We start from the raw sequence: 25,146 nt of genomic DNA, 5'->3' as shown, positions 1-25,146 counted from the left end.
AACAATCCTCTTACTGGTAAAATGTCCAATAACTGACACAAACAAATGCAGTAACTGACACCCATCAGAGCACTGCACCAAATGCTGTATGAAAAAACACACAACATGGTCCCTTCCTCAAAAGGTGACTGTCTGGATACACACACACATAGGGATGGAGAGGAAGCAGTGAGACAACCCTTGTTTGCTCAATGGGCAATACCTTGGGTGCAGAAGCAATCTGACAGCATAAGGAATGACCATTTCCTACCACAGTCCAGCCTGTAAACGGAGAAGTGCTGCTTCTCCTTGGGGTGTCTCTGCAAATGGCTGCAGTGCTGAGCTCAGCACAACCCAGACTGGTTTCTTTGAAAAGTGAATTACAGGATGGGGGGGCTGGGGGGCAGAGAAACGGCAGCAGAAATATCCAGCCACAACAAACCCTTGCAACAGGGAACCCCAGCTCACCCCTGTCCCATATACCAGCCTCGTACAGCACCTGGTAACCCTTTCAGTTCCCACCAGTAGTCCTTGGAATTAATAGGTGATGCTGTTCAGAAGCACAGCAGAAGGGAAAACTTTCAGGCCGTGCAAGGTACATAATGTTGATGAGCCTGTACTTATAGATCCCCCTTTGCCAGCGATAAAGGCATTTCTTATCCAGCCTTTCAAAGAGCAGAGACCTCTTTGTGCAGGAAAATGAATGAAAATTTGCTACTCCAAGCTTTGGAAATGGATAATACTAAACCACAGAAGACACTCTTGATGTCTTAGTATTCGCATGAGGAGCTGGTGTGAATTTAATTATTCTGCTGTCATTTTTCAATAGCTTCTTCACATACACACTTCTTATAATGTGCAGATAATTACAACTGAAAGCCATTTTCATACATGAAACAATGACAAGCCAAAAACACAGCGATTCTTTTTGTGTTTGGCACCAGAGCAATTATTTCAACACACGGGCTAGAAATGGAATAGGATGAAACAGAGTTTTCTGATTTTGTTATTTGTCTGCAGAAATACACAAACAGCAAACCACTGAGACAGCAGCCAAAACTCAAGACAAAGATATGGAAGAGAGAAAAGTTCTCCAATAAATCCATGCTCTGCAGAGCTGTATTTCCTGCTTTTTCTTTTCCTTTTTAATAAATACATAAATAAAAATAGATAAAAGAATTTATTCCTTTATTCAAGATCAGCAGAGCAAGCAGCTCAGCTTTTGCCTCTCCAGCTCTAGCTTCTGAATTTTAAGTATGATCTCTTGCTTAAAAAAAACAAACAAAAAAACCCAAAGGGAGAAACCCATCCCTTGCAGGGCTGTGATTCTCTGGAGTGCTGACAAAGCCCCTCCAAACTAAGGTGTTAATAACTTCTAGAAAAGCCAGCCTCTCCCAGCAGATACTCACTGAAGAACACAATCATGACCATCCCCTAAAGAAGCAGCTGCCTCTTGGGACGACCACAGTGATAGCCAAGGATTTGGAAGAGATACTAATCTTTTATCAGAATGAAGCCCTTTTGTCCAGGTAGATCTGCTTCCTTTCAGCCTGGATCAATGATCAAATCATGAGATGTGAGGACAGAACAAACACCAGCATGTACCCACTCCATGCACAGACAGGGTAACACATGCTGCTGAGTGTTCAAGCTCTCAGTCAATCATCACAGCTCTTCAGAAGGGAGGCAGAAAGAGCTGACTACTGGAAAAAACAAGGAGACACAACCTGTTCCCCTCCCAACATGGGACAGGAGTGAAGAAACAGTTTTACTAAAAATACCCCTCTGAGGGTTAAGTTAAAATTAAACTTAGTGCAGTCAAAAGAAAACAAGCAAACACAATGCAGTGACATCAGTTTCCTGGAGTTCCTGGAATTCTCCTCACCACCCAGATCCAGAGGCTGGCCGGGGATGCTTGCATGCACTCACACCCCCTTTAAAAATATTATGAAACAAAGAGTTTTTTCCTCCAAACACCAGTTTGTGCTATAAAACAAAAATCAACTGCAAGGACAGTAATAATGATTTGCTGGATACTAACATTGCGTCAATACTTGGCCATAACTTGATCCATGTTGATACTATAACCTTTCACTGAGAAAAGCACAGCAAGGTCTGCAATTTTACCCTGCTCTGACATCCTAACACACTGCTGTGATCCATGCTTACTGTCCATGCTGGCAAACTTAGCTTACAAGCAATCCCAGCTAATTTGGGTTAAGATTGCCTGTTATGGAAGAGAGCGTTTTGGAGAGGAAGCAAGTGTTTTACACCACTGAAAGACACAGAGCATGGAAGCAACCAGGCTGCATTTACCCACAGTCTTAATCCCATGGTACCATGGTTAATGCCCCAAGTGCCAGAGATCTTTGATATCCACTGAGGATTCAGCATCTCAACTTGAAACACTGACTGCAGGCAGCCACCGAGCCACAGTTTTCTAAATACCATGCTGAGAACTCAGCTTTAGAATCAGACTACAACCACGTGCTGAATCACACCAGTCCTCTGCAGCATGTTTTCCATTTCAGACTTAGCCCTTCCTTGGCAGGAAGGCCAGAAAGATGAGGGCTGAAGGCAGTGTCTGCAATACACTCACCCACGTAAGTGGCAGGATGCCTTTTAAACACGGGGCTTGAACGTTCTTTGTAGCACCACGATTCACTTTCAACTCCTGCCAACAGGAACCCAGCCTGTAAGTTCACAGCACTTGCTAGCAGCAATTAACTCTAAGCTGCTGAAGAGTGTGTACAACGTGCTGCATTGCTATTGGAATGTCCACAATCAGTTTGTTTAACCATAGAATCAGCCTGCAAAAACAGTGTGCACGGTACATTCACACCAGGACACTCTGTGTTGCTTGTCTACTCTAATTAAAAAAAAAAAAAAAAAAGAAAAAAGAAAAAAGGATAGAGCAGATCCAGAGAAGGTACTGACAGGGATAAGTAGGATGACTGGAGATATAGAATGGATTTCATGCAAGAAAAAATTGTTTAAGGCAGAAGCTGAGGTGCAAAGTGACAGAGCTATGAAAACAAAGCCAAGAGGAAGCGTTTAGCTCCTGGCCTCTTGCAACAGAAGAGATGGTGAGCACAAAATGAAACTAAGCAGCATGTCCAAAACAAAAGAAAGTGCTTCTGCTTCTGTGGCTACACTGTGGAATGACATCCTGTAAGACAGGGCTGATTATAAAGTCTGTGTGAATGCAAAAGGCCAGTACACAAGTTCTTGGGGAAGGGGAAAGACAGGGAAGCCATCAGGGGCCTTGTAAGACAGATAGTCAGGAAGTTCCTGCTCCAAGGTAGTCTCCTGTCCAAGAAAATGGAGGCAAACTACACCTAAGTCAGCATTACTCTGTTTTCTGTGTTCTTATATGACCCCCAAGATACCCATGTCTGAGGTAGAACACTGTGCTAGATGGATCTGTTCCCTGGGCTCATTGAGATTCTCATGTAAAGGTTTCCACAGTCTCTCAATACTAGGCACATTTTATGGACTAGGGGGTAATAAAAATAAAAATGAAGCAACAAGTGCTTACATTATTTATTTATGGTCATATTACAAGTCTGTGAACAATCTGGAAACAGAAACACTCCCAAATTCCAGTGCCAACTTCACCAGAAGGAGAGGCGGTACTAGAAAGCAGGGAAGTTGCCCTATTACTCAATTGAGGGATCAAGCTATGGAGGCTAATTTAAGCCAGGTATATGGAAGAAGCACCTATCCTTTCTAGGACAAAGAGGAAAGATTACCTGGGATCCCATAAAAAATTGTTCACCTGACCTGGAATCTGTACTGCTGAAGAAGAACAAAACCACTGTTGGTTTAGGATATGGTGTGCACACAGCAGTGCCTTTGAAAAATTCCCATGTGCACATTTGTGAAGCAGGTACAGAGACACAGCAGGGATAAGAGTTACAGCCCTGGCAACGCTGCCAGTATACAGATTCCAGTCTGACTGGGCATTTTTTAAGCCCCTGTTGGGTACAGAGAAAAAAAATCACTATTTCTTAAAATTCTCCCCAGTCTCTTCCTCGAATGCAAGCTGGAGGTGCATTGCCCTGGGCACAGGGACTATGGTTAGAGAAATAGCACAAACCTCTGACTACCCCAATACTCCACTTCATGAGCCTGCAAAAAAGGGCATGAAGATACAGGGACGCTTTTTACGTGCAATAAGCAAGAATCAGGTCAAAGTACAGCCCTTGGACTTGCGAAACAAGCCTTTCCACGATACACCAATCAGCAAGAATGGCTGAGAATCCTCCACTGCTCTCACCTTCCCCAGCCTAGCCCCAAAATCGTAACTCAAAGAAAGGCGAGTCCTTGCACGTTGCATGTTTCAGACAGGTTTCAGAAGCAATCACAAGTGGTGAGACTGCCAAACCAAGCTGGATTTTGATGTGAAAGGAGAAATCTGAGAGCTACCCTGCCTGCTTAATGCTGAAGAAAACCAAAGCTGTCGAACAAGCCACAAGTGAGAGAAAGTGACCTATCCACAAAAGGTGAAATTGTTATTATTCGTCAGTGCTCCAGTGGTTCCCCTGGAAAGGAAGTGACTTCACTCTGACTGTGGATTCAGTGAACATTTTATACTCTTTGGCGAAGAGGAAGTGCTCCTGTAGCTGGTGACATCTGCAACCCTTCCTCCAGCACATGGCTTGGCACATCTCCTCTAGCACACAGTCCATTATCTGCAATAAACATGCGTAGGAGCTCCCCAACCCAGCATAGACTGTTGCTTCTCTTATGTGATGTATATGCATCACCCTCCTTGGCTTGTGGTTTGGAGACTTGGGTGATTAAAAATAATCACCACTCTGTCCAACTATGGGAGTTGCCTGAGCTGTGCATTCTGCCTGAGCGCAGGAAGTAACGTGTAACCGAGACGATGCAAAAGAGCCTGCAAAAAACCTGCCTTGGAGCTCTTCAGCAGCATTTCAGTTCAATGGCTCACAGTGCTCTGGGAAGAGGCAAAGCCTGAATGAAATGGAGCAAGGAATATTTATGCATCCTGCTCCAGTGAGTGAGTGCATCCACTGAAGCCAGTTTTCATCCAGCTTCCCCCTACACACCTTCAGAGTAAATGTGCAAGTTCAGAGTAAATCCCAAAGTTGTGAAACAGCAGTGCAATCCTAGAGCCCATTAAAAAGCCCCCCCTCTTTCCAAACCAAGTCTGGATCAAAGCACAGCTAGCATTTGCAGGTCTGCTGGAACATGGCTCACACACACTCTTGTCAAGTTTTACTGAATGAAAGCTCAATACATAATTTATCTACTACACACGCTTGTGAAGTAGTAATTACACTATGCATGCATAAAAATCAGACAATGAATTTAAATGACCTGTTAAAGGCCACAAAACAAGTTGGTGGCTAAGTCAAGATAATTGCAGCTACCTCTGAGTAATCCCCTATCAGAGCATGCAATGTGTTACAGAACTCATTTCTCTCAGTGAAAAAAGGACCATAGCTTATGAAACCAAGCAATTCAGCTCACATCTTCTGGTTTACTAATCAAGCTCATAGAACAAAAGAAGCTGATCTTTCATTATTCATACCATTAACTACATTGTAAACTAGTTATTAACCCTGCTAGTAACAGCCAAACATGGGCAGGCACATTAAGTACTACCAGTTAAAATACAAATTCGGGTTCACACACAAATATGTACCAGTTTAGCTGTTAACACTGAACCTCACCAGGCACTTTTCAAGCAGCAGGTCTCACAGGGTCCTAAGGACTCTTACTCCTACATGTCAAAGAAATTTTTTTACTGATAAAGACTGTGTATGTGAGCTAAGAATCCGTGCCCTTTCTGTGAAAAAACCCAAACAAGTACAAGACAAAGCATTCAAGCCCAAAGTTATTCTGGTGCAGAGATAAGGCAGAAGTAGCACTTGTAAAATATGAATGATAGTACTGACCTCCATAGCAGGACATTTAGTATTTCTGTATTGTCGTGTGTGTGTATGTGTGTGTATATCTATCTATCTAATCTCACTGAGAACATAACTGCTGTTTAGAATAGGGAAACAAGTACAGAGAAACAATTTAATTTCCACAAATATTAAAACCACCCCAGCTCTGAGGGGCAGGGCTGCACAGAGATGCTATTTGGTAAACTGAGTTAAGTTACTGCTACAGGGCCATTAACACTGACTGGACTACAGTAAAAAGGAAATGGAACACTGTAAATCTAAACTCCAACTCCGCAAGACTGAGACCAGGAAAAGAGTCCTGCATCACAACTTGTCTCTGTGAATGTGATAATAATCCAAGCACAAGCCACCCTGGGGATTGGGTTGTAACACAGAGTCACATATATGTAGATGTTGCACATTTATCACAAAATCAGGCAAAGATAAGTGTTTGCAGCATAGGTGAGGAACTTTGTGGAACCACTGTCCCTCAAAGAGGATCCTCCGAACTCAAGGTGCAGAAACTTAAAGTCATGTACTGATAGGCTGCTCCTTAACTCCTGAAATTGTGACTCTGTTCTATCTCCCAAAAGGTAGAGCTGAATTCAACCAAACCCCACATGATTTTCACAGAGCTTTTCTATGCCTTGAACCTACTAAGACGTGATTTGGTGCTACTCTGCCCTTTCATATGTTATGCAAAATGGCAGGCTGCTTCTGCTGAGTTCTTAAAACCACAGCGGCCTTTTCCTTTCTGGAACATGCAAGTCTGATTTTTATAAAAAGGAGTTTTGAACTCAAAGCAGGAAGAAATAATCCATGCCTGTTTGTAACCCTCACAGCATGCTGCCAACCAACATTTTCCCTTACAGCTGTACAACAGCATTCAAAACACATCCACACACACGGCCCCTCCTGGAGACAAAACACCTAGCTGAGAAAACAGTGAGCACATTTCTCCCCAGGAGCAAGCAGGAATCTTGCTTTCCAAAGCTGCTGAGGGTGGCAGGTTTGGTTTTGTTTAACTAAAGCTCATTCCCTCTCTAGGCGCTGCACTTTGCAGAGAGAAAATAAATAGGCTGGAAAAAAACCCAGAAGCTTGCAGGAGAGAACCTGCAGGGAAGCAAGCTGCAGTGTAAACAGGGAGGCAGAGCAGGGCTGGGGGTCAGGAGGGCAGGGCTGGATCTGGTGGGGAGAGTGCAGGTACAGCCCCTGCCCTACACCAGGGTGGAGGCAGGAAAAGGGGGCCAGGAGCCACTTTCCAAAAAGGAAATTTCACCCTGCCCAGGATTTCCAAACTGCAATAGTTTTCCATGGGCCAATCAGGGAGGAGCAAGGCAAACGCACCAAATTAGGAAAGTAAATACTAGAAGGGGGAGAGGAAGGAGGAGGAGGAGAACCCAGCAACCACCTCCCAAAGCCACAGTGGGAGAGGGGTCTGAGTTCCACCAGCCCTCCCAGCCCTGCCTTTGGGAAGGAAGAGAGGACGCTGTGCCAGGCTCACCCAGCACTGTGAAGCCACCAAGAGTGCAGAGAGCTGCCCTGGAAGCCAGATGGCCAGAATGCATAGCTACATGCTCCCAAAGGAGCATTCCCTTCTCGGGCAGAAACACCCAAATCACTTCCCAAAGCCTGGCCCACAGGGGAGAGCTGCAAGACCCTGCTGGGGTAGAGGGGCAGGCTGAAGGGGCTGAGCAGGGATGTTTACAAACGTGTCAGCCCCTCCTCTGTAAGCGGAACTCGGAAATGAAAGGGCTTTGGCAAGCGAAACCTCAGATGTCTTTTGAGGTTTCTGAAGACTTGGCTGGATTAGCTTCTGCTCAAGACAAACGGATGCAATCATTAATCACCCTTAGTAAACACTGCGTTAGGGGCTGAGCACAATTCAACACTACTATTTCCACTTTCTCCTTATGCAAAAGAAACATTCTCAGGGAATCAAACACCAGTGGCAGGCATATGCCAGAGTCAAAAGATACAGCCTCTGTTAGCAACACAAACCACACTGTGCTGCTTTGCACAAGATGACTGAATGGAAACTAACTACCATATGTTGGCAAAGGAACCATCCCCCTCCCCTCCCAGCAACAAGCTTCATCTAAAAAGAGAAGGTTAAATATAAACTAAAAGCAGTGCCTGAACAGAGGACTAAAACCACAGCTACCTCCAGCCCCCTCTTTCTAGAATATCTGCACTGCACATCTGTGCAGCTCTGTAAGACGGTCGGAAAAACCCAAACAAGCCTCCAGATCATGCAAACCCAAACCAGCTTCATTGTGACACTGAAGTCTCAGTCTCAGCCACGTAAATTTGAATACTACTCACTGAATTAGTGCTGTCAGAGGAGATTTGCATATTATACCTTTTTACAAAGATTTCAATGAAACTCTGTAACTTCAAGTCTTTGCTGAAAAGAAAATATTCCAGACAGTAACTTGATGTTCAGCTTATTTCTACTGCACATCCACGAATCAGATCATTTACAAAACAGGATACTCGCCCAGATGTACATTCAGATTGCTACAGCCCCTCAGTACATGGTCAGCATCCTACCCCCATTTCCTTCCATTCCCAGGAAACCACGTGCCAATGGCCACCCTTGTCCCTAACTTCAGATAACAGCAGCACCACCCAGCAACAACAGAATATTACTGAGATAAAAATAAAGCAGGCAGTCTTAAGATAGAAAGTATATGCCTGCTTTCTTTTCTCCATGCACATAGGTAGCTCTGAATAAATATTTCTAATTCCATTGCCAAAGATAGACTCTATATGTAACTCTATAGTGTGAAACTTACACTCACGTTTCTCCTTGAACCCTCTGAGCTCTTAAACAAATCCTTTGTGCCCTACTGCCAGCCACCATAACGTTTTTTAGCAGTCTTGCATCGTTTTGAACACCAGAGATTTAACTAGTTATTTTTAATGGGGTATTTCTTGCAGCAAGGATTCCAAACGAAAGAGGGCTGACAGACTGATGTCAGAGAACACATTTTGGAGAATGAACATCTTACCTGATAGTGCCTGTGGGGGATGGGAGGGGACTGACCACGCTCCGGAGATCCGGCTCCGGGATGTGGATCTTCAGCGGTGATATTTGAGGGTAAAGTGGCCGAAGGGGATGCGTTGAGGCTTCCTCTTTTACTTCCTCTTTATGGTATAAAGATGTGAACTGGATCTTTATAACCGTGCTAGGGAATCGGAAAGTACATCTGGAAGGGAAAGAAAGGGAAAAGTCAGTTTCACGGATGATACTGAACGTATTTAAGAGGTTTTGTATGCAATTGATGAATTAATTCAAAGTCCACCATTCAGCATCTTTCTGCCCAGTATCTTGGGTTGATTTACTGATCATTCATAAAGCTCTGTAAATATATCACAGTGAATCATAGATCACTTAGTGATTAGATGCAAACTGAAGGTTTGGGTAAGTTCAGTGATTTCCTCAAGGCCATGTATTCAATCAGTGACTAAGCAAGATGCACTCCTGTAACAACAAACTCTTGGGTTCCTGAAATGTATCAAGGACTAGGATCTATTTTTAATTAGCTCATTGCACACATCTCAGGAAGATCCAAGTCACTAGAAAGCATCAAACCACAAGCGACAGGGAGCAAAACAGCCATAAAGTCCAGACAGAGCAACAAACAGCCTCCAGGTAAGACTAGAGAGCTTTATTTAAAGACTTGCCTCTATACATTGTATAATTGGTATCTATTTATATTGGTGCACATGATGCTAAAGGATCATCTAGCAGGTTTCAGATTAACATATATTCATTTAGAAGTGCCTCCCTTTAGGGTTACAGCTAGCTGGGTTAGAACAGGGCCTCAGCAAGCCTATGGGGGCCTCATTTCTTCTCTAAGTAACACTTCTTTCCAATTGTTATTCAGGAAAAAAAAATCATACATCTGCAAGTGCAGCCTTCAGGAGATGCTGGGAAATTCAAAAGGAAATAAGCACTGACATTTTCCATATCTGAACAGAAAGCTTTCTAATTTCCAGTGTCTACAGTGAGCACAGGGCTGTGAGAGCGAATGTTCTGCAATTCTTCTTATTGCACTTTAATTAGACAATCATGTGCAATCAATACAAGCTTTCCAGGGATCATTTCACTGATACCAAGGTTAAAGCAGCAGGAAATAAAAACCAGGTTTCACCGTGGGAAAGGCCAGCAGAGCACAGTAATTGTGCTGGATTCCAGCATCTTGCCTATAGAAGGAAAAGAAGGGATTTGGGTGATGTTGTTCTAGCACTGTAAGTGCTGGTGCGGGCTGAGCAGAATTCTTTTAACCAGTGCATTATTGAACCCTACCAGGTAACAGAACAAGGTGACAAGCAAGTCAGTCTGTTTTTTGTGACCACCTTGTCTTAATGCTGCTATTGACAGAAATGCAGCTCTAAAACACACTCGATTGCTCTTGGTTCTTTGGCACAAGCTGATTGTGCTGTAAGGTAATGCTCAAAATTATCGTTCAGGCATGGGAAGCTCATTCCTATCTCCCACCTCATCTCTCAAATGAGCTGGCTCAGCATTCAGTGGCTCACAATGGCTCTGCTAGTACAGCAGGAGTTTGCATTGCATTTAATTCACTTCAGAGGTCCTGCCACCTGCACTCATTAATGCATTAAATAAGAACATCATTGCTGGCAATGCAGCCTAATTGTGTTTATCTAACCCTTCTAAACAGGGTTCCCCGCAGACTCAACATGAAGGCATAGTTCAAAACAGTAGTGTCCGTGCCTTGCAGTGTCTGCCAGCAGCAGGCACCAACCTCCTGAGATGAACCTGAAACAAGGATGTTGAGCCACTGCCCTGGATTTTAAGCTTTGTACTGCTACATGGATTTGCTTAAAGAGAAAAAGCTCAAAGTACATACATTTGCAATGAGCATCACAGGGACTAAGGCTCAAAACCAGTATGAGCAAAGCCTCATCATTTCTCAAGCCCTTATCAGGGAAAAAGCTGAGCTGCCTGTCAGAGAGCAATGGAATTCTCTGCTGTAACACCAACTGCTCAGCATTTTCCAACATCTGAGTCAAGGACAAATCAGTCCCTGTTCAACAGTGTTCAGTGCAATCCCAGCCTGCTGCTGATCAATAGGCCTGACTACACAGAGCCCTAAGGCAGTTTTGCAGCACTGCTGAGGCCAGGAGATCCCCCACTGCAGCCTCATAGCAATAACGAGCTCTATCCCACTGCCACTTAAGCCTTCCTTTCAGAAGGACCCAGTAATGCAAGATTCATATCTCTTAAATTGTTCTGAGGTGATGGTAAAGTAACTCCTTAACTCTACTACACTCACTGACGCTGCAGCAACATTAGCTAAAAAGTGATACCTGCACCAAACCACCGTGAGAGGCTGTCCCATCAGCCTGTGAGTGCGGGCAATCTCAAGAAAATCTGTTACTTTCCCAAAATCATGAGTCAACCTGAAATGTGAAGTCTAAACTAAGGCAGCAAACATGTGCTGAAAAGGCCCATCCAGCAGTGCTTTTCCCTGCGAGCCTCCCCAGAGCCACCCGATCCAGCCATGTGATTTACCCGCAATCTCAGGCTACAACCAGCGGAGAGAAACAGAGCCTGGGCTGACTACACAAGCAAACAATTTGTTGGCTGCTGTGATTTTGTTTTTAGACAGACAGGCTTCCCAGTTCACTGAAGCAGAACCCAGGATGTACAACCAGCTTTTGTGGATTATGGTAACTAGCACGAACATGGCCATTTTGTAAGGAACCAGTCCCAGGAAAACCAGGGAGTGGACACATGTAAGGGTGCTCACAGCTTTAGAAAGTCTTGCAGCCTGCTCTGTGCTGGCTTCAGTACTGACACTGCCTGAAAAGCCAAGCTGGGGGTAATGTAGCCGAATTTATGCTTTTCCTGATGTAAAAACCTGAGACCCAAGAAATGGAAATGCAATGCAAAGCAGATTGTAAATTCCTGCGGAACTCCTCCCTTCCCTCAGGGGTGAGAAGGTGCCTGGGATTAAGGTTATTGTTCCAGTCTATCACAACCACCACAGCAATGCAAACAGGGGCACCAGCACAGCTCAAGCAACTGCTTCAAATCAACACAGCCTAATGCTGGGGAACCATGTCAGTGAGGAATCACAAAAACATGATTTTGGAATCATCTTGTCACAGGAATTTTCATTACACTGAACCTGAATACAGTTTTAATGAGCTTTTCTATTGTTCCCTTAATTACCCTCTTTCCAACCAAGAGGATAAACTCAAATTATATCAGGTAGTCCAATTTAGGAGTGAGACACATTAGTGCAGGACTTAAGCCTTTGATAATTACACTTCTACAGAAGATAAGCCGGACAAGACAGACAACCCAAGCAGAACTGAGCATGCATTCCTTAAGATTACTGTATATATTTCAGGTTATTTAAACTGAGTTATACTATTTGATCCATGTTGCATGATTCCTACCAAAGATGCAATAACAATTTTTACTCCCGCTTAACATTTTCATGATGAGAAAGAGATCAATCTGAAAGCATAGATTGGACTCAACATAAAAAGCATAATGGAGTTAACTGGTATTTCCAAGGGTGCCCAAGAAGCAACTCTTTCAAGCACCTCTGAAATTTCCAGCTGATTAGATGGATGAATTAATGGTCTGCAAAATCTTTGGTCTTGTAACTGGCAGGAAGAGCCTGCCTCAGTTACAGATCTGCTGAATTTACTCAATAACCTGCTACAGACAGGTACGTGCTGCCATCAGTCCCTGGCCATAGAAACCATATGGTCTGAACTCACAGTTACAGCACAGCACATACATAATTCCTTGTGGGAAAGGGTTCTAATTTCTCTAGGATGCCTTGCAAGGCAGTGAGAATAGAAAGCTTTTTCTTTTTAGTTTGTATTAAAACTGAAGACACACAAACAGCCTCCCCAACCACCAAAAACTGCACAGAAACAATCCTTGCCTTCTTAGATTACAGGCAGGAGAAAAATGGATTGCTGGCTCTGTGCTGCCTGCTGGAGTGCACAGAATCCATAGCAGTGGCTCAATGCATGCTATATATACATTGGAGACCAAGGGGAAGAGAAGGAGTGCACATTCCACACATGGTTACAGTCACATAAAAGATGTTGCTAGAATTTTGTTTGCTTGTTTTACACAAGACAGATTTTTCCAAAAGTTTCCTGGATGAGCTCCTCCCACTGACAGCACAGCTCCCATGCTATTAAGGCATCCTTCATGTGGTGAACCAGTGACAGTGACCACAAGCATTTCATCTACATAGAGTCTGAAAATAATGTGCTAGGAAACACTAGACTTTACATAAACAGTCACCCTACAGCAGACTTCAGGAAGGATGGTTAGGGAAAAAACCCCAACAAAATGACTGCATACCCTGCATGGCTCTATAAAAAGCAGACATTCTCCTCCTCCTCAAAGCACCTTTTACTCACAGTTGCAAAGGGAACGGAGATGCAATTGCCAAAACATAGTACCAGGTTCAATAGAAGCTATTACAGTCACTGACTTCTTTGTTAAAGCACCCTGAGTGCTGTTAACACCAAATGACTTCTGCTAAGATCTGCTCCATGACAGCAAGAAAAGGCTATTTAAAGATTTTAAAAGGAGGCAGGAAACTGTGCTGGATTTATGCTTGTACATTTACATGGAGGAAAAGCACAGTGACAAAAAGAAGGCAAATCATGAGAAAGCCAAGGTGAAACATATATAAAAAATATACAATAATGTATATATAAAACTTGGAATTATATACATATGTATATATATAATGTTATACATATAAACATAATGCAGTATGTTATGTTATATATAAACATTCCAGTTCATCATGCAAAAGGAATAACCAGAAAAGTAAGCTGGAACTGTTACACATGTGTTGTAACCAGCAAGTTGGTACCATCTTTGTCTACTTTATCTCACCATAATTTATTAAATCCTGTTATTCCTGAATGTTGGGGGTATAACTGCACCAGTAGCATCTCTGGTACAGTGCTGAGATGCAGGTCGAGCAAGAAACATTGCAGGAGGTGTTCTGTTAAAAATACCACTTTTTACAATTTGAATCCAATGGTACCACAGGCCTCAGGTTTCATTCAAAAACCTGCTTAAGCTGGACTGTCTCCCTCTGCTGCAAGGGCCCCTTTCCTTTTCAAACATGCAGATACTGTAACCATCCAGTTGACACTCAGTATCTCAGCCTTTCCCACCATCACTTAGACTTTGTATCAGCATTCGTGTGAGCAGCAGGACCAGGGCAGTGACTGTCCACTGTCAGGTGAGGCCACACCTCAAATGCTGTGTCCAGCTCTGGGCTCCTCAATTCAGGAAGGACGTTGAAGGGCTGGAGCATGTCCAGAGAAGGGAACAGAGCTGGGGAAGGGTCTGGAGCACAGGTCCCTGAGGAGGAGCTGAGGGAGCTCAGCCTGGAGAAAAGGACGTTCAGGGAGGACCTTCTTGCTTCTTGACAGGAGGGTGCAACCAGGGAGGGCTCAGACTCCCAAGTAACAAACAACAGGACAAGAAAAAACTGCCTCAAGTTGTGCCAAGGGAGGTTTAAATTGAACATTAGGAACTGTTTCTTCACCTAAAGGGTTGTCAAGCACTGGAACAGGCTGCCCAAGGCAGTGGCAGAATCACTGTCCCCATGTAGATGTGGCACTTGGGGACATGGTTCAGTGGTGGCATTGGCAGTGCTGGGGAAATGGTTGGACTCAACGATCTTAGAGGTCCTTTCCAACCTACACAATTCTGTGATTCTGTGATGTGAAGGGACAGTAGTCCAACTCTTGAGGATGAAGCAGTTAATCTCTACCATCAATAAATACCTTGGATTCAGCAGAGGTGGCCAGCCAGAGCTCTAATCACAGCAGCACGTCATGATGAAACAGAACTGTGTCATTACTAGCTAAAGTTTGACCAAAAATGCCCATAAAAACCCTTGTAAAAGAGAAAAAATCCCAACCCCCCCATGAAACAGCTGTTTCTCTGTCCCCTGTAATTTCTCTGAAAATCGTTTGTTTTGTGCCAATTACACATAGCTCACCCCAAAGATTACAGTACCATTTCCATGCACAAAATTCCAAAATTACGTTGTGTTTCTCAGTAAAAGTGAGAATTTGCTGTCAGTCATCTCTGTCAGGCTATTACCAGCTATTTCAAGATACCTGACATAATTCTACTGGAGGGCAAGGTGGATACTTGTCACCCTTTCAGCGAATGTGTACCATAAATACCAAAATTTCAGGCTACAATCAATGTGCAGGTGCTGTGCAGAGCAGCCATTACAGAAAAGTGCCCAATTACCTCCTGTAACTAATTTTCTTCATCTTCTGTAACCAGCTAAGCAAAGAACCACAAGCCTGCATCTATGAAAATCCTAAATCCACTCCCTATTCACAAAACCCTTTGAAGCAGTGTGAAAGGATGTGCCTTGGACAACATACAAGACTCACTGGGAAAGTTTAAGCACCTGTGCACCAAAAATGAAACTAAATTTGGTTAGAAAAAGATAAGAGTTTGCTTCACTTAACTAAACATGTATCTAAGCCCTGAAGGTCTGCCCACAGAGAGATAAGCAAACTGAGACAAGAACTACCTGAGATTCTAATTTCTTCAAAAACAAGGCTCTGAGAATTCCTGTGACCTCTGCAACAGCTGATCTGGGAGTATTTATTTACCGAGACTTGTTGCTTTGTGATGCTGCACTCTGCCCAGGGACAGTAATGCTTTTCAGAACTTCAGCTTTTCTATAGCACAAAGCCTCACTGCATCACCTAGCACAAAACACTTCAACTGCAAAATGTTGAGAAGGATATCTCCCATTTCAGTAACTAAAATAATCAAATCAATGTTCTCTACCTTCACAAAAATAAACTCGACCCTTACACCCCAACGGGAATAATCAACACAAGTATTTTGCTCAAAATGATTATGTTGCTGGAATTAAGCTGTCTAAAGCAGCAAGGTGTGCAAAAACACAAGTACAAAAATCACCTTTCAATCACAAGTGAATTAAAATGAGTATCAGTTTGAATGATTGTCATAAAACCATACAACAAGCTCTGAAAGCTGTCTGAGCTGTCACCGGAGATTAGGTACTATTCACCCCTCCTTTGTAATAAAATAATAATAATAATAAAATCATCCAACATTTCCTGTTCCACTCCCTACCCTACAATCTTTTCCCGTAAATAGCACTTGGTAAGCAATACCAATAAGAAAACAGTTATATCATCTACTTGGGTAGTGCTATCTGCATTCCAAACAAAAAAGTCAATTGCACTGACACTACAGACAGTTCTGCAGGAAAGAAGACAGATACATTTTATTCTTTTTAGTCTAAATACACTTCACAAAACAAGCATGTGCTTATCACCATGGCAATTTAAGAGTCACTATAATGCTTCTCCTTACACATCTCTACAGGCTATGGGACATACACAGTGTAACCACCACAGTTTTAAGAGTGCTTGGTTCATTTTGGAGATTACTGCAGTCTAAAAGTACAGAGTTTTCAGCATTTGCTATTTCCCTTTCAACTGCTCTACTGCTCTGAGCAGTTTTAGCACAGAAATCCCATTGAAGACCTACCCATAAAGTCATTTATCAAACACACAGTGAAATACCTCGTGGCTGGTAAAATAATTTGTTGTATACATGAAGATAAGCAAAGGGTCTGCAAGTAAATGGTGAAGTCCAGAATCCACATTTGTTCTTCCTGAAGTGAATCAACTCAATCTGAAGAAAAGGAAGACAAGCAATTGGCCAAACAGCAGCAGGGCAAGGAAAGAAACTGCAGAGCTCCCTGCAAAAATGCCTCTGGTATTATCCACTATTGTTCAGTGAGAGGAAAAGCTAGAAAAATCACTGTTACTCTTCGTAACATAACTGACAGAAAACTAGATTTAAAAAGTACTGAGATCATCTGCAAATAAAGGAGTACAGTGATCTCCCCCACTGCTCCAATGACAGAGAGACCCATTGTAATGTTTGGTCACAACTATTCTCTAAGTCACCACATGAGTTCAGATCTGGAGGACGGGTTCCTAACCTCAGTTACCCTGAACTCACAAATCACTTGCCCTGCATGCTTTGCAGCACACTCACTGTATTTAATATATGCTGTCATGCTTCACACTGCAGATACACAAAGGAGTTCATCTGTCAGCCAAGACTGAACCAGAACTCCCTGTGTGCATATGTGAGTGAGCTCATGTTTGAAATAATTAGTTCAATTCAAAAGACAGTGGTTTTACTTCTACTTCATGAATTTAAATTTTCTTCTGCAGGGAACTTTTTCTGGAAAAAGACTATTCCAACTATTCCCAACTATTTCCATTGCCATGTTCCACCAGATGCCCAAGTAGCTGAACAGCAGTGTTCTGGGGTCCCTGGCATTTACCCAAGCCTTAGGTATTGTTCCTGTACTAGAAATAATGTAAGCCCAGTTTTAGTAAAGGCAAGCTCACACTGAAGTCATCAGGAACTCCTTATATCTGACCCAATGGAATTATTATCAACTACCCTGTGCTTCCAGATTACTGGAAGGATTTTCTGTCCTTCCCTTGAAATGCATCTGAGTTAGCTGGAAATCCTCATCTTTCCTGGACCTGTTGGGATAAGTAATGGGAAACTGGGCAAAATTCTGTGCTTCATGTGGATGGCTCATTGGTTTCCTCAGCCTTAAAAATAACCTCCCCCAAGAGATATCAACTGTGTCATTCAATCTCATGTAGATTTATTTTAACACAATCTGAATCTGATTCTCTGCTGTAAGAGGCATTTCCTTCACCGCCATTCCTTCTCTTCTGCCATTTTCTCTCAGTATCACCCTCATGCCAACAGTACCCAAACCTCTGCACAGCAAGGCAAACCAGGTAATTGGAAGAATTACTAATTTCCTTTTTTTGTTGGGAGTAAGTTGCCAGGCAGATCAGACCCCTTAGCTTGCCTTCCAGATGGCATCACCAACACAAAGAAGGTGGAGGGGAAAATTATCAAGTAGACAAAGGAAAGAAGAAGGTACCAGCAAAAATGTTGCAGATTTATAACAGACTATAAAAAAAGACAGAGCATGTAACCACAGACTCAGATTTAAGCATCACATGATCCAAAGACTGCATTCTCCTTTCAGAAAACAAACTGCAATTCATTCATTTTGAGAAAAGCTCTGGTCTTTATCAGGCAAATCACATCAGCCACATGCTGATACTCTCAGACTGGAAATTTTCAGAACTTCCTCAATCAGAGAAGTTACCATGTCTTTTTAAAATTCAGCCTAATTATTTCAAACCCTAAGTCACTTCGCTGTGCACAAGGGGACAAAAGAAAGACCAAAAATGTTTTTCTGCATTCCAACAGGAGCTTCCTGTGGCTGTGTACCCATGGCAATCCTCCCATGGCAACTGGCAGGTCCTGTCTGCAGGAGTAGGAGTGGGTTTGTGGTTATCTCAGCTGGGATACACAGGCTCTGCATGCTGCAAAATCAATGCTTTTTAGTACCTTTGTGCTTCCTGAGCTTATTCACTGAACGGCCTTGAGAAAGCAAGTGCAGTAAGATGGCTGAACAAGGACAGTGCTTCAGGAAAATTCAAAATTGCCATTTCCTTGTCACAGACAAGACCTTTTCTTTATGCTCCTTGTTACTGTTTAGCTGGAATTGTACACACGATAAAGGATTTTTTTCCCTTAATGAGAAGGCACTCAGGTTGCACTGGGCTTTGCCTAACACTGCAGATCACCAAGTTTACAACAAGGTTTCCAACACAGCCAGACAAGATTTCAGATGGGCGAAGAGCGTGTGCAGGCAAGTGTATCTACTTAAAACAAATACTACCAGCAGCATCAGGCAAAACCACAACTTATGAATAGCTATGTCTCTTAAAAGCACCAAGTAAATTAGCTGTAATGAATGTTTCTATTGAGCACAGTTGCACAGGGCTTCCCTCTATGCCATTTCATCAAAGTTCAAACAAATTGAGAAACACTTCCACACAGAGGCAGATTTTCAAGTAGGTATTTTAGCAAACTCCTTTTGAAGACAGCAATGTTCATGGCAAAGTTTGGCCAAACTTCTGGGATTCTTCTCCCTGCCAGCAGCAGGCACACACAGAAAATATCTGTGATCCTTCAGTCCCTGCACACATACCCCCTCACAGCACTGAGAACAGCAAGCTCTCGGCCACTGCCCATCCCAGGAAAAGGCAGTGAGTAAAACTCAGCCAAACAGGTGGTGGGAGGGAAGGAGTATAAACACCCCCAGGCTGACAAGGAAGGCTAAAAAGGAAAAGAGATCCCAGAAGCCCAACCCAAAGAACTACAAAATCCTGGTTTGGTTCATACATTATCTTCTTTAAAAGCACACAGAAGAAGACGAGCATTTTGGTTTTAGGCTCCAACAAGTGGATGTTAAAAGCAAAACCTTCAGGAGGGTTTGCACTATAGATACCATGTTGTGAAACTTCAACAGTCATTTTATTCTACGCATCTTTCCCACAAGTTCTTATCTTTCTTAGCAATCCTTTAAATTGCTGTCACAGATCAAATGGATAAATTGAGTTAATTTTTCATTCAAGTGAGAACACTGGAGGCTGTTTCACACTGGAGAATTAGCAGTGAAGAATCAAGAGCTGTATTTTTGTATATATGTCTTTATTTTACATTCCTTACATCTCTTTAATAATGTTCCAATTTCACTCTTTAGAAATTATTTGAGACATCAAGCACAGCTTCACTTTCAGATTCTCCCCTTTGAGTAAAACAGTGCAGAAAAGGGAAAAAGAGAGCAAACTAGGTAAGATATTATAGTTGCTGTTTTTTCAGTGTGATGAAACACTGCAGCAAGGTCAGGGAATAAATTCATGGAGTATCAAAATAGCATCTCATAGAAGAACAGGGGAGAAATTGCCAAAACTGCTGAGAAGGGTGTTTCTATCAGCTAATGGAGAGCCAGCAGGAATAGCAGGAGGCTCTCTCTGAAGTTGCCACCCTGCCTGGAGAATTAACATTATCAACAGGTCTTCTCCAGATTCTACTATCCCCAGCTTAGCAGGATGCATCTTATAATAATCCCGCTCAGTTCAATGCCAAAAAATCCCCTACCTACCAGAAGCTGCTCCAGTCTCCTCCAGAAAGCCATCAAAGTTCAAATGGTCAGGAACATGCATTTTCAAAAGTGACCTTTCTTAAAGTTTTTCAGCAGCAACTATAAGCCAGCTCTAAGTGTCTGTTCATTCACATTACTGCCTGCAAAAACAAGCTGAAGGATATTCTCAAAATACCATCACTATCACCAGTTATTTACAAACTGAATCCACATCTGACTAGGGATTAACTCACCTATTTAAAACATGAAAAGCCTCAACTACTAAAACTTATATTAAAATTGATTCAGAAAAATTCTGACAATTATTTCCAGACAAATGATAAGCAAGATGATGGCAGAAACCAAGCCTTGGTATAATCAAAAGAATATAATTACTCGGCTTTTATAACAAACACCATCAAGGTGAAGGGTCTCTGTTGAAGCCCACCACCAAAGTTGCCTTTCAAATACTTGTGACAACACAACATGGTTGTTACTTGGTGCCCATCCACTGGGCATGGAGAAACAAAGAGGTGGTGCTGTAATTGTACCTCCCTCAGCTTCACATTTCAAAACATTGGAGTCAGCTTCAAAATATGCCATTCATTCCAAACCAGGAGCGCTGGGCACAGGGCTGGCTATCAGAAGACAAATTCCTGCTCCCTTCCCGAGTGCTCCTATTCCTTTGCACACCAGCACACTGCAGGTCAGCAGCACACAGGGCAGATTTCATGGAGTACAGCCAGTGCAGACCTAACTCAAGTCTGCCAAGGTGCTAAATGTATGAGCCTTAGAAGGTCTTGCCCACACCCACAAAAATCAGATGTGATTTTACATCAATATAAATGAATCTGCAGCATCAATGACATCTACCTTTTGATCAATATTGGGTAGGGGTTTTGTTTGATTTTTTTTTTATTAAAGGCTCCCCAGAGCTTCCACCACAGCATTACAGAAGCTGCTCTGTTCTGCTGTCCAGTCCTTACTATAAACAACTTCATGTCTCTGAACACAGTTAAGTTACAGTGAACTCTTTTCTGTGTGTCATATGGCAAACCACATCTTCACCCCCCCCCCGCCCCAGCACCACACTCTGCCAGTCAATTCCACTCTCTCATTTATTCTGCCTCTCAGTGCAGTGACAATGCTGAAAAGCCCTGCAGTTGCATTCCCAGGGGTGTTAACAGACCTGCAGACAACATTTAGTAAGATGTCCTTAGAAGCTAAAATTAACCATAAAGCTCCTGTTTATTTTGAAGCTTGGGAATAGGGAGGTGTTTTATGTGTCAGAACGAGTGGCCTGACATCAAAAACCTGATATGAAAGTTTGCCACTGAAGAAGTGGGCAGGCACAAAGAGCAGACGAGGCTTTTATTTAAATGAAGTTGGCTGCCAGCACCAGAAAGTTTCACTATCAGCACTGCAGATGCCTGATACCATCTGTAACACATAGCAAGCCTATTATGTTATTTTGTTGTGTGTGTGGTTGTATACATAAAAATAAGGAGAGTTAAGAGACTCTATATAGCACACAACAGCCTGTGTACCACGGCTGCTCTAATCAGGTATTCCAGCCTGTGGAGGTCTAGATCCTATCTTAACCATTTCTGCACCAGCCAAGAAATATTTGATCTTCAGAGAAAACGTAAATTACGTGCAACACGTGTCTGTATCTCACTTGTATTATCAAATCTTATACGTGCAAAAGTCCCTTTCCATGTTAGGCTGATCAATCTGTTCATTATTTAGTATATTGTCAATATTGTGTTTTATTTTTTTCCTAAAACTTGAAAATTATCAGTATCTGTGACTTGAAAATAAATAACCAAAACTTAACATGCTACATACAGACACTTCAAAAGCTAAATAGTTATCTGGTTTGTACATAGCTAAGAAGGGCCAGGAAAAAAATTGTTTTAGTTCCAGAGAAGGCTTTTTTTTACTGAACTCAGTCTCTTTTTAATGCTAGTATTTCTGTATTTTAATTTATTTTCCTAAATAGTGCTCACCTTCCAATCTTCCATTTTGAACTTCCTTGCATTCCATATAACAGCATTGTTTTTCAAGACGTCTTTTTTAAAAGGATAACTGCTTAAAACTCCTATAGGTCACAACCCTTTTAGCATGTTTCAAATCCTGATTTCTCTCTGTGGAGATCAGCAAGCCTCTCCTACCAAGAGAAAAATAGAGGTCCCCTCCTCAAGAGCCATGGGATGTTTCCAGAAAGCCAAGCTGAAGAGAAAGGAGTGCATCACCTACACAAACTGCCATGCTCGAGACTTTTACTGTGTCACACAAAGGGAAGAAGGCTGTGCTGACAAGGATCAGCCCCTTGCTGGTGTTTTTGGACAGCAGCCTCCATTGCACAGACACGTGGACAACATCAATAACATCACTATCAGCTGGAAGTAGACACAGATGACCAGCCAGCCACTCCCTCCTCCCAGCCTCCTTTGTGTCAATAAATCTTAACCTGGCTGTTTGAGCAATGTTTAATCATAAACAGTTGGGAACATGCTCCAGAATATAAACAAAGGTGAGTAGGAGAAAAATGGAGAGTGCAATACTGAGAATCACTCACCACTTGCTGCTGAGCCAGGTAACAGAGAGCAGGGAAACAACTGCTGGGGAACAGAACACAAGCACCTGGTGTTCATTTAAAGCAATGACCATGCAACAACAACAAAGTATCCAGAACTGCCGTCCCAGAAGGATTTCAAGGACTAAATGCATTAACATTCTTGGTTCTCTTAAAAACAAACAAAAAAGAAAAATTAAATTGCTTAGAACACCCACTTAGATGCATGGAAATAAACTACCCTCATTGATCTCATCCCACTGCCATTTACAACAGTCATCTTGATTCCCTTCTGTGTTGCTAATCAAGCTAAAATTAACTCCTCTCCTGCTCACCACACATGCCAGAGCCACAAAAATCAACATGGGCAACAGCATCAATTGTTTCTCTCTGCAACTGCAGCCCACCTTGCTCATGTGGTAAATGTATATTTAGGATTTACAGGATCTCTCCAGGGATTTTAACCACGTTTATCATTGGGTTGGGTAGCTATTTAGACTGGGTGACAGAATAAGTAGCTCTAATATTTCAAACACTTCTGAACAACTTCTATTCATTACGGGCCTCTATGGACCTCTGTAAAACAGGCTGCATGCAAGTGGGGATTTCAGTCCTGTTCCGCCAGTGTCCATCTTGGAAGAATGAACATCACACTTGTCACTCTTGCTCTGACAAAGAGCTCAAATGTGTCTTAAGGCAGCATCTCCACAAAGCCCTGGAGGACCCTTCATTCCCAGAAGTTTGGGGCTTATTCAGAGGACACAGAGCTTCATTTAGATGGTTGCCACTCTGACAACACTGGTAAAAAAAGTAAATATCATATCCAAGTGTTCAGTTCTAAAGCAGCTTCAGTTTAGATCCCAATGAGATGTTTCAAATGAAAAATGCCAAACCAAAACAAAATCCCAACCCCACCAGATAACAGCCACTAAACAAAGCTGAAGTACAGATCAAATTGGCAGAACTATGGAGTGGAACAGAAGTTCCAAAGAGCAAAGCATTCTGTGGAGATAAATACACTTCAAGTGTGTGCTTGGCAGCAGCCAAGGTTTTATGGTATTGGAAAAATATAGTAGAGCGATAAATAAGGTTAGTCCATCCACCCCCATGGTAACTTGCTGTCCCATTAAGTTAATTCAAGTGCACAGTGAAAGGCAACTCTTACGAAACAATGCAGGATGACACTTAATTCTGTGTTCTGCTCTGGCCACCTCATCCTGCACTGATCCTTCCTTAAACATCAAATTCTACACTCTAAGGCTGAAATGGCAGACACTGCATAGTCTTGGATCAGGAGCATGTTTTGCTCAGCCCTTGCAAGGGCTTAGAGGTCTGATGTGTCTCACCTTCCTGTAGGATTTCTCTTTTCCCACTTTCCCCAGGCCTAAGGGAGCACTGCCAAACCACAGCTCCTAATCCCAATGACAACACATAGCCCCTGGCTGCTTGAAGACTCCTGGACCGTGGCTACTCTGGCAGCCCCAGGCAGTGAGCCTGACATTGCTTTTCAGAGATGTCACAGAAATTCCCAACACCAGCTCTCTAATACACACACACTTACCCACTTTCTGGTGCAGTGTTTCTGCACCAGAAAAGGCTGCCTAGCCCCCATTCACACTCAATTTTTCCCTGCTCCAAGATAAACCTCAAGATACGAGCCTAAGTCTGGCTTCCATTCTACCACAGCAGAGACCACAAGAAGTGACTCAGCCTTCGCCACCACCTCTCACTCCTTCCCTGCTTCTGTGAAATTCAAGAGCCCTTCTGAGAGGTTTTCCAAGCCTCTGCTGGTCCCACCGATCTTGGTTAAAATGAAAAAGGTCAATATTAACTATTTTCCTTCTTTGCTCATCTTGGCAGAGACACACAACTATGTTTCCCCCTCAATCATAAACCACAATTAACACCTACCTCAGTGCCAAAAAAAAGCCCCACCTGCACCCACACTCAGAGGAACTTCCCTATACCAGCTTCTACACAGAGTTCTGTTTTCAATAAGAAATTAAACAGTACACCAAGAATTAAATATGTACTGACAGTATGGAACTAACTGCAGGGCCACAATTGGCCTCTACAAGAAGCACTGGTTATTCATTTCCATACCTCACTCAATACCAAGAATTTTAAATCTTTGCTTAACTGCCATGGAACTTTCAGCTGGCTGCACATCCTGCCCCTTTTACCACACAAGTCTGTCCACTGCTGCCACAGGCAAGCAGCAACTTCAATTCTATCCCCATTTTCATTTTAACTCCCATTTCCTTGAGAAGACTCTTTCTTTATTAGTACAAGTATCCAGACTCTTGGGAAATTTTTATACCCAAGAGAATAAGGGAAAACTAATCGTTAAAATAGCAGTTCATAAAATCTCCTAATAACCTTTTCAGAGAGAGGCACTTGTTTCAGCATCTTTGCTGGATACACTAGAGCAGTTTGATTCTCATGTAAAATCTCATTTACAATGCCATCAACTTTCTTCTAATGGGCCATTCATCTTAGTAGGGTTTGCTTTCAAGTAGCCAGCCCAATACCTTGAAAGGTCTCACAAGCCATTTAGCAGACTCACCCTTCCAAAGCCAGGGAACTACCT

The 25,146-nt window shown here is 42.7% G+C and overlaps 1 protein-coding gene across 1 annotated transcript in view; it reads right to left on the bottom strand.

Moving 5' to 3' along the window:
* Positions 1–25,146, bottom strand: part of FOXK1 (forkhead box K1) — a 48,119-nt gene that overhangs the window by 12,520 nt on the left and 10,453 nt on the right. Inside the window, exon 2 of the mRNA XM_048320858.1 lies at positions 8,915–9,112. Within this exon, the coding sequence (XP_048176815.1) occupies positions 8,915–9,112 (198 nt within the window). The remainder of the gene's footprint in view (positions 1–8,914; positions 9,113–25,146) is intronic.

This window comes from Corvus hawaiiensis, chromosome 16 (genome assembly GCF_020740725.1).
Source record: "Corvus hawaiiensis isolate bCorHaw1 chromosome 16, bCorHaw1.pri.cur, whole genome shotgun sequence".
NCBI lineage: Eukaryota > Metazoa > Chordata > Aves > Passeriformes > Corvidae > Corvus > Corvus hawaiiensis.
This window is presented reverse-complemented; position numbering and strand designations above follow the sequence as displayed.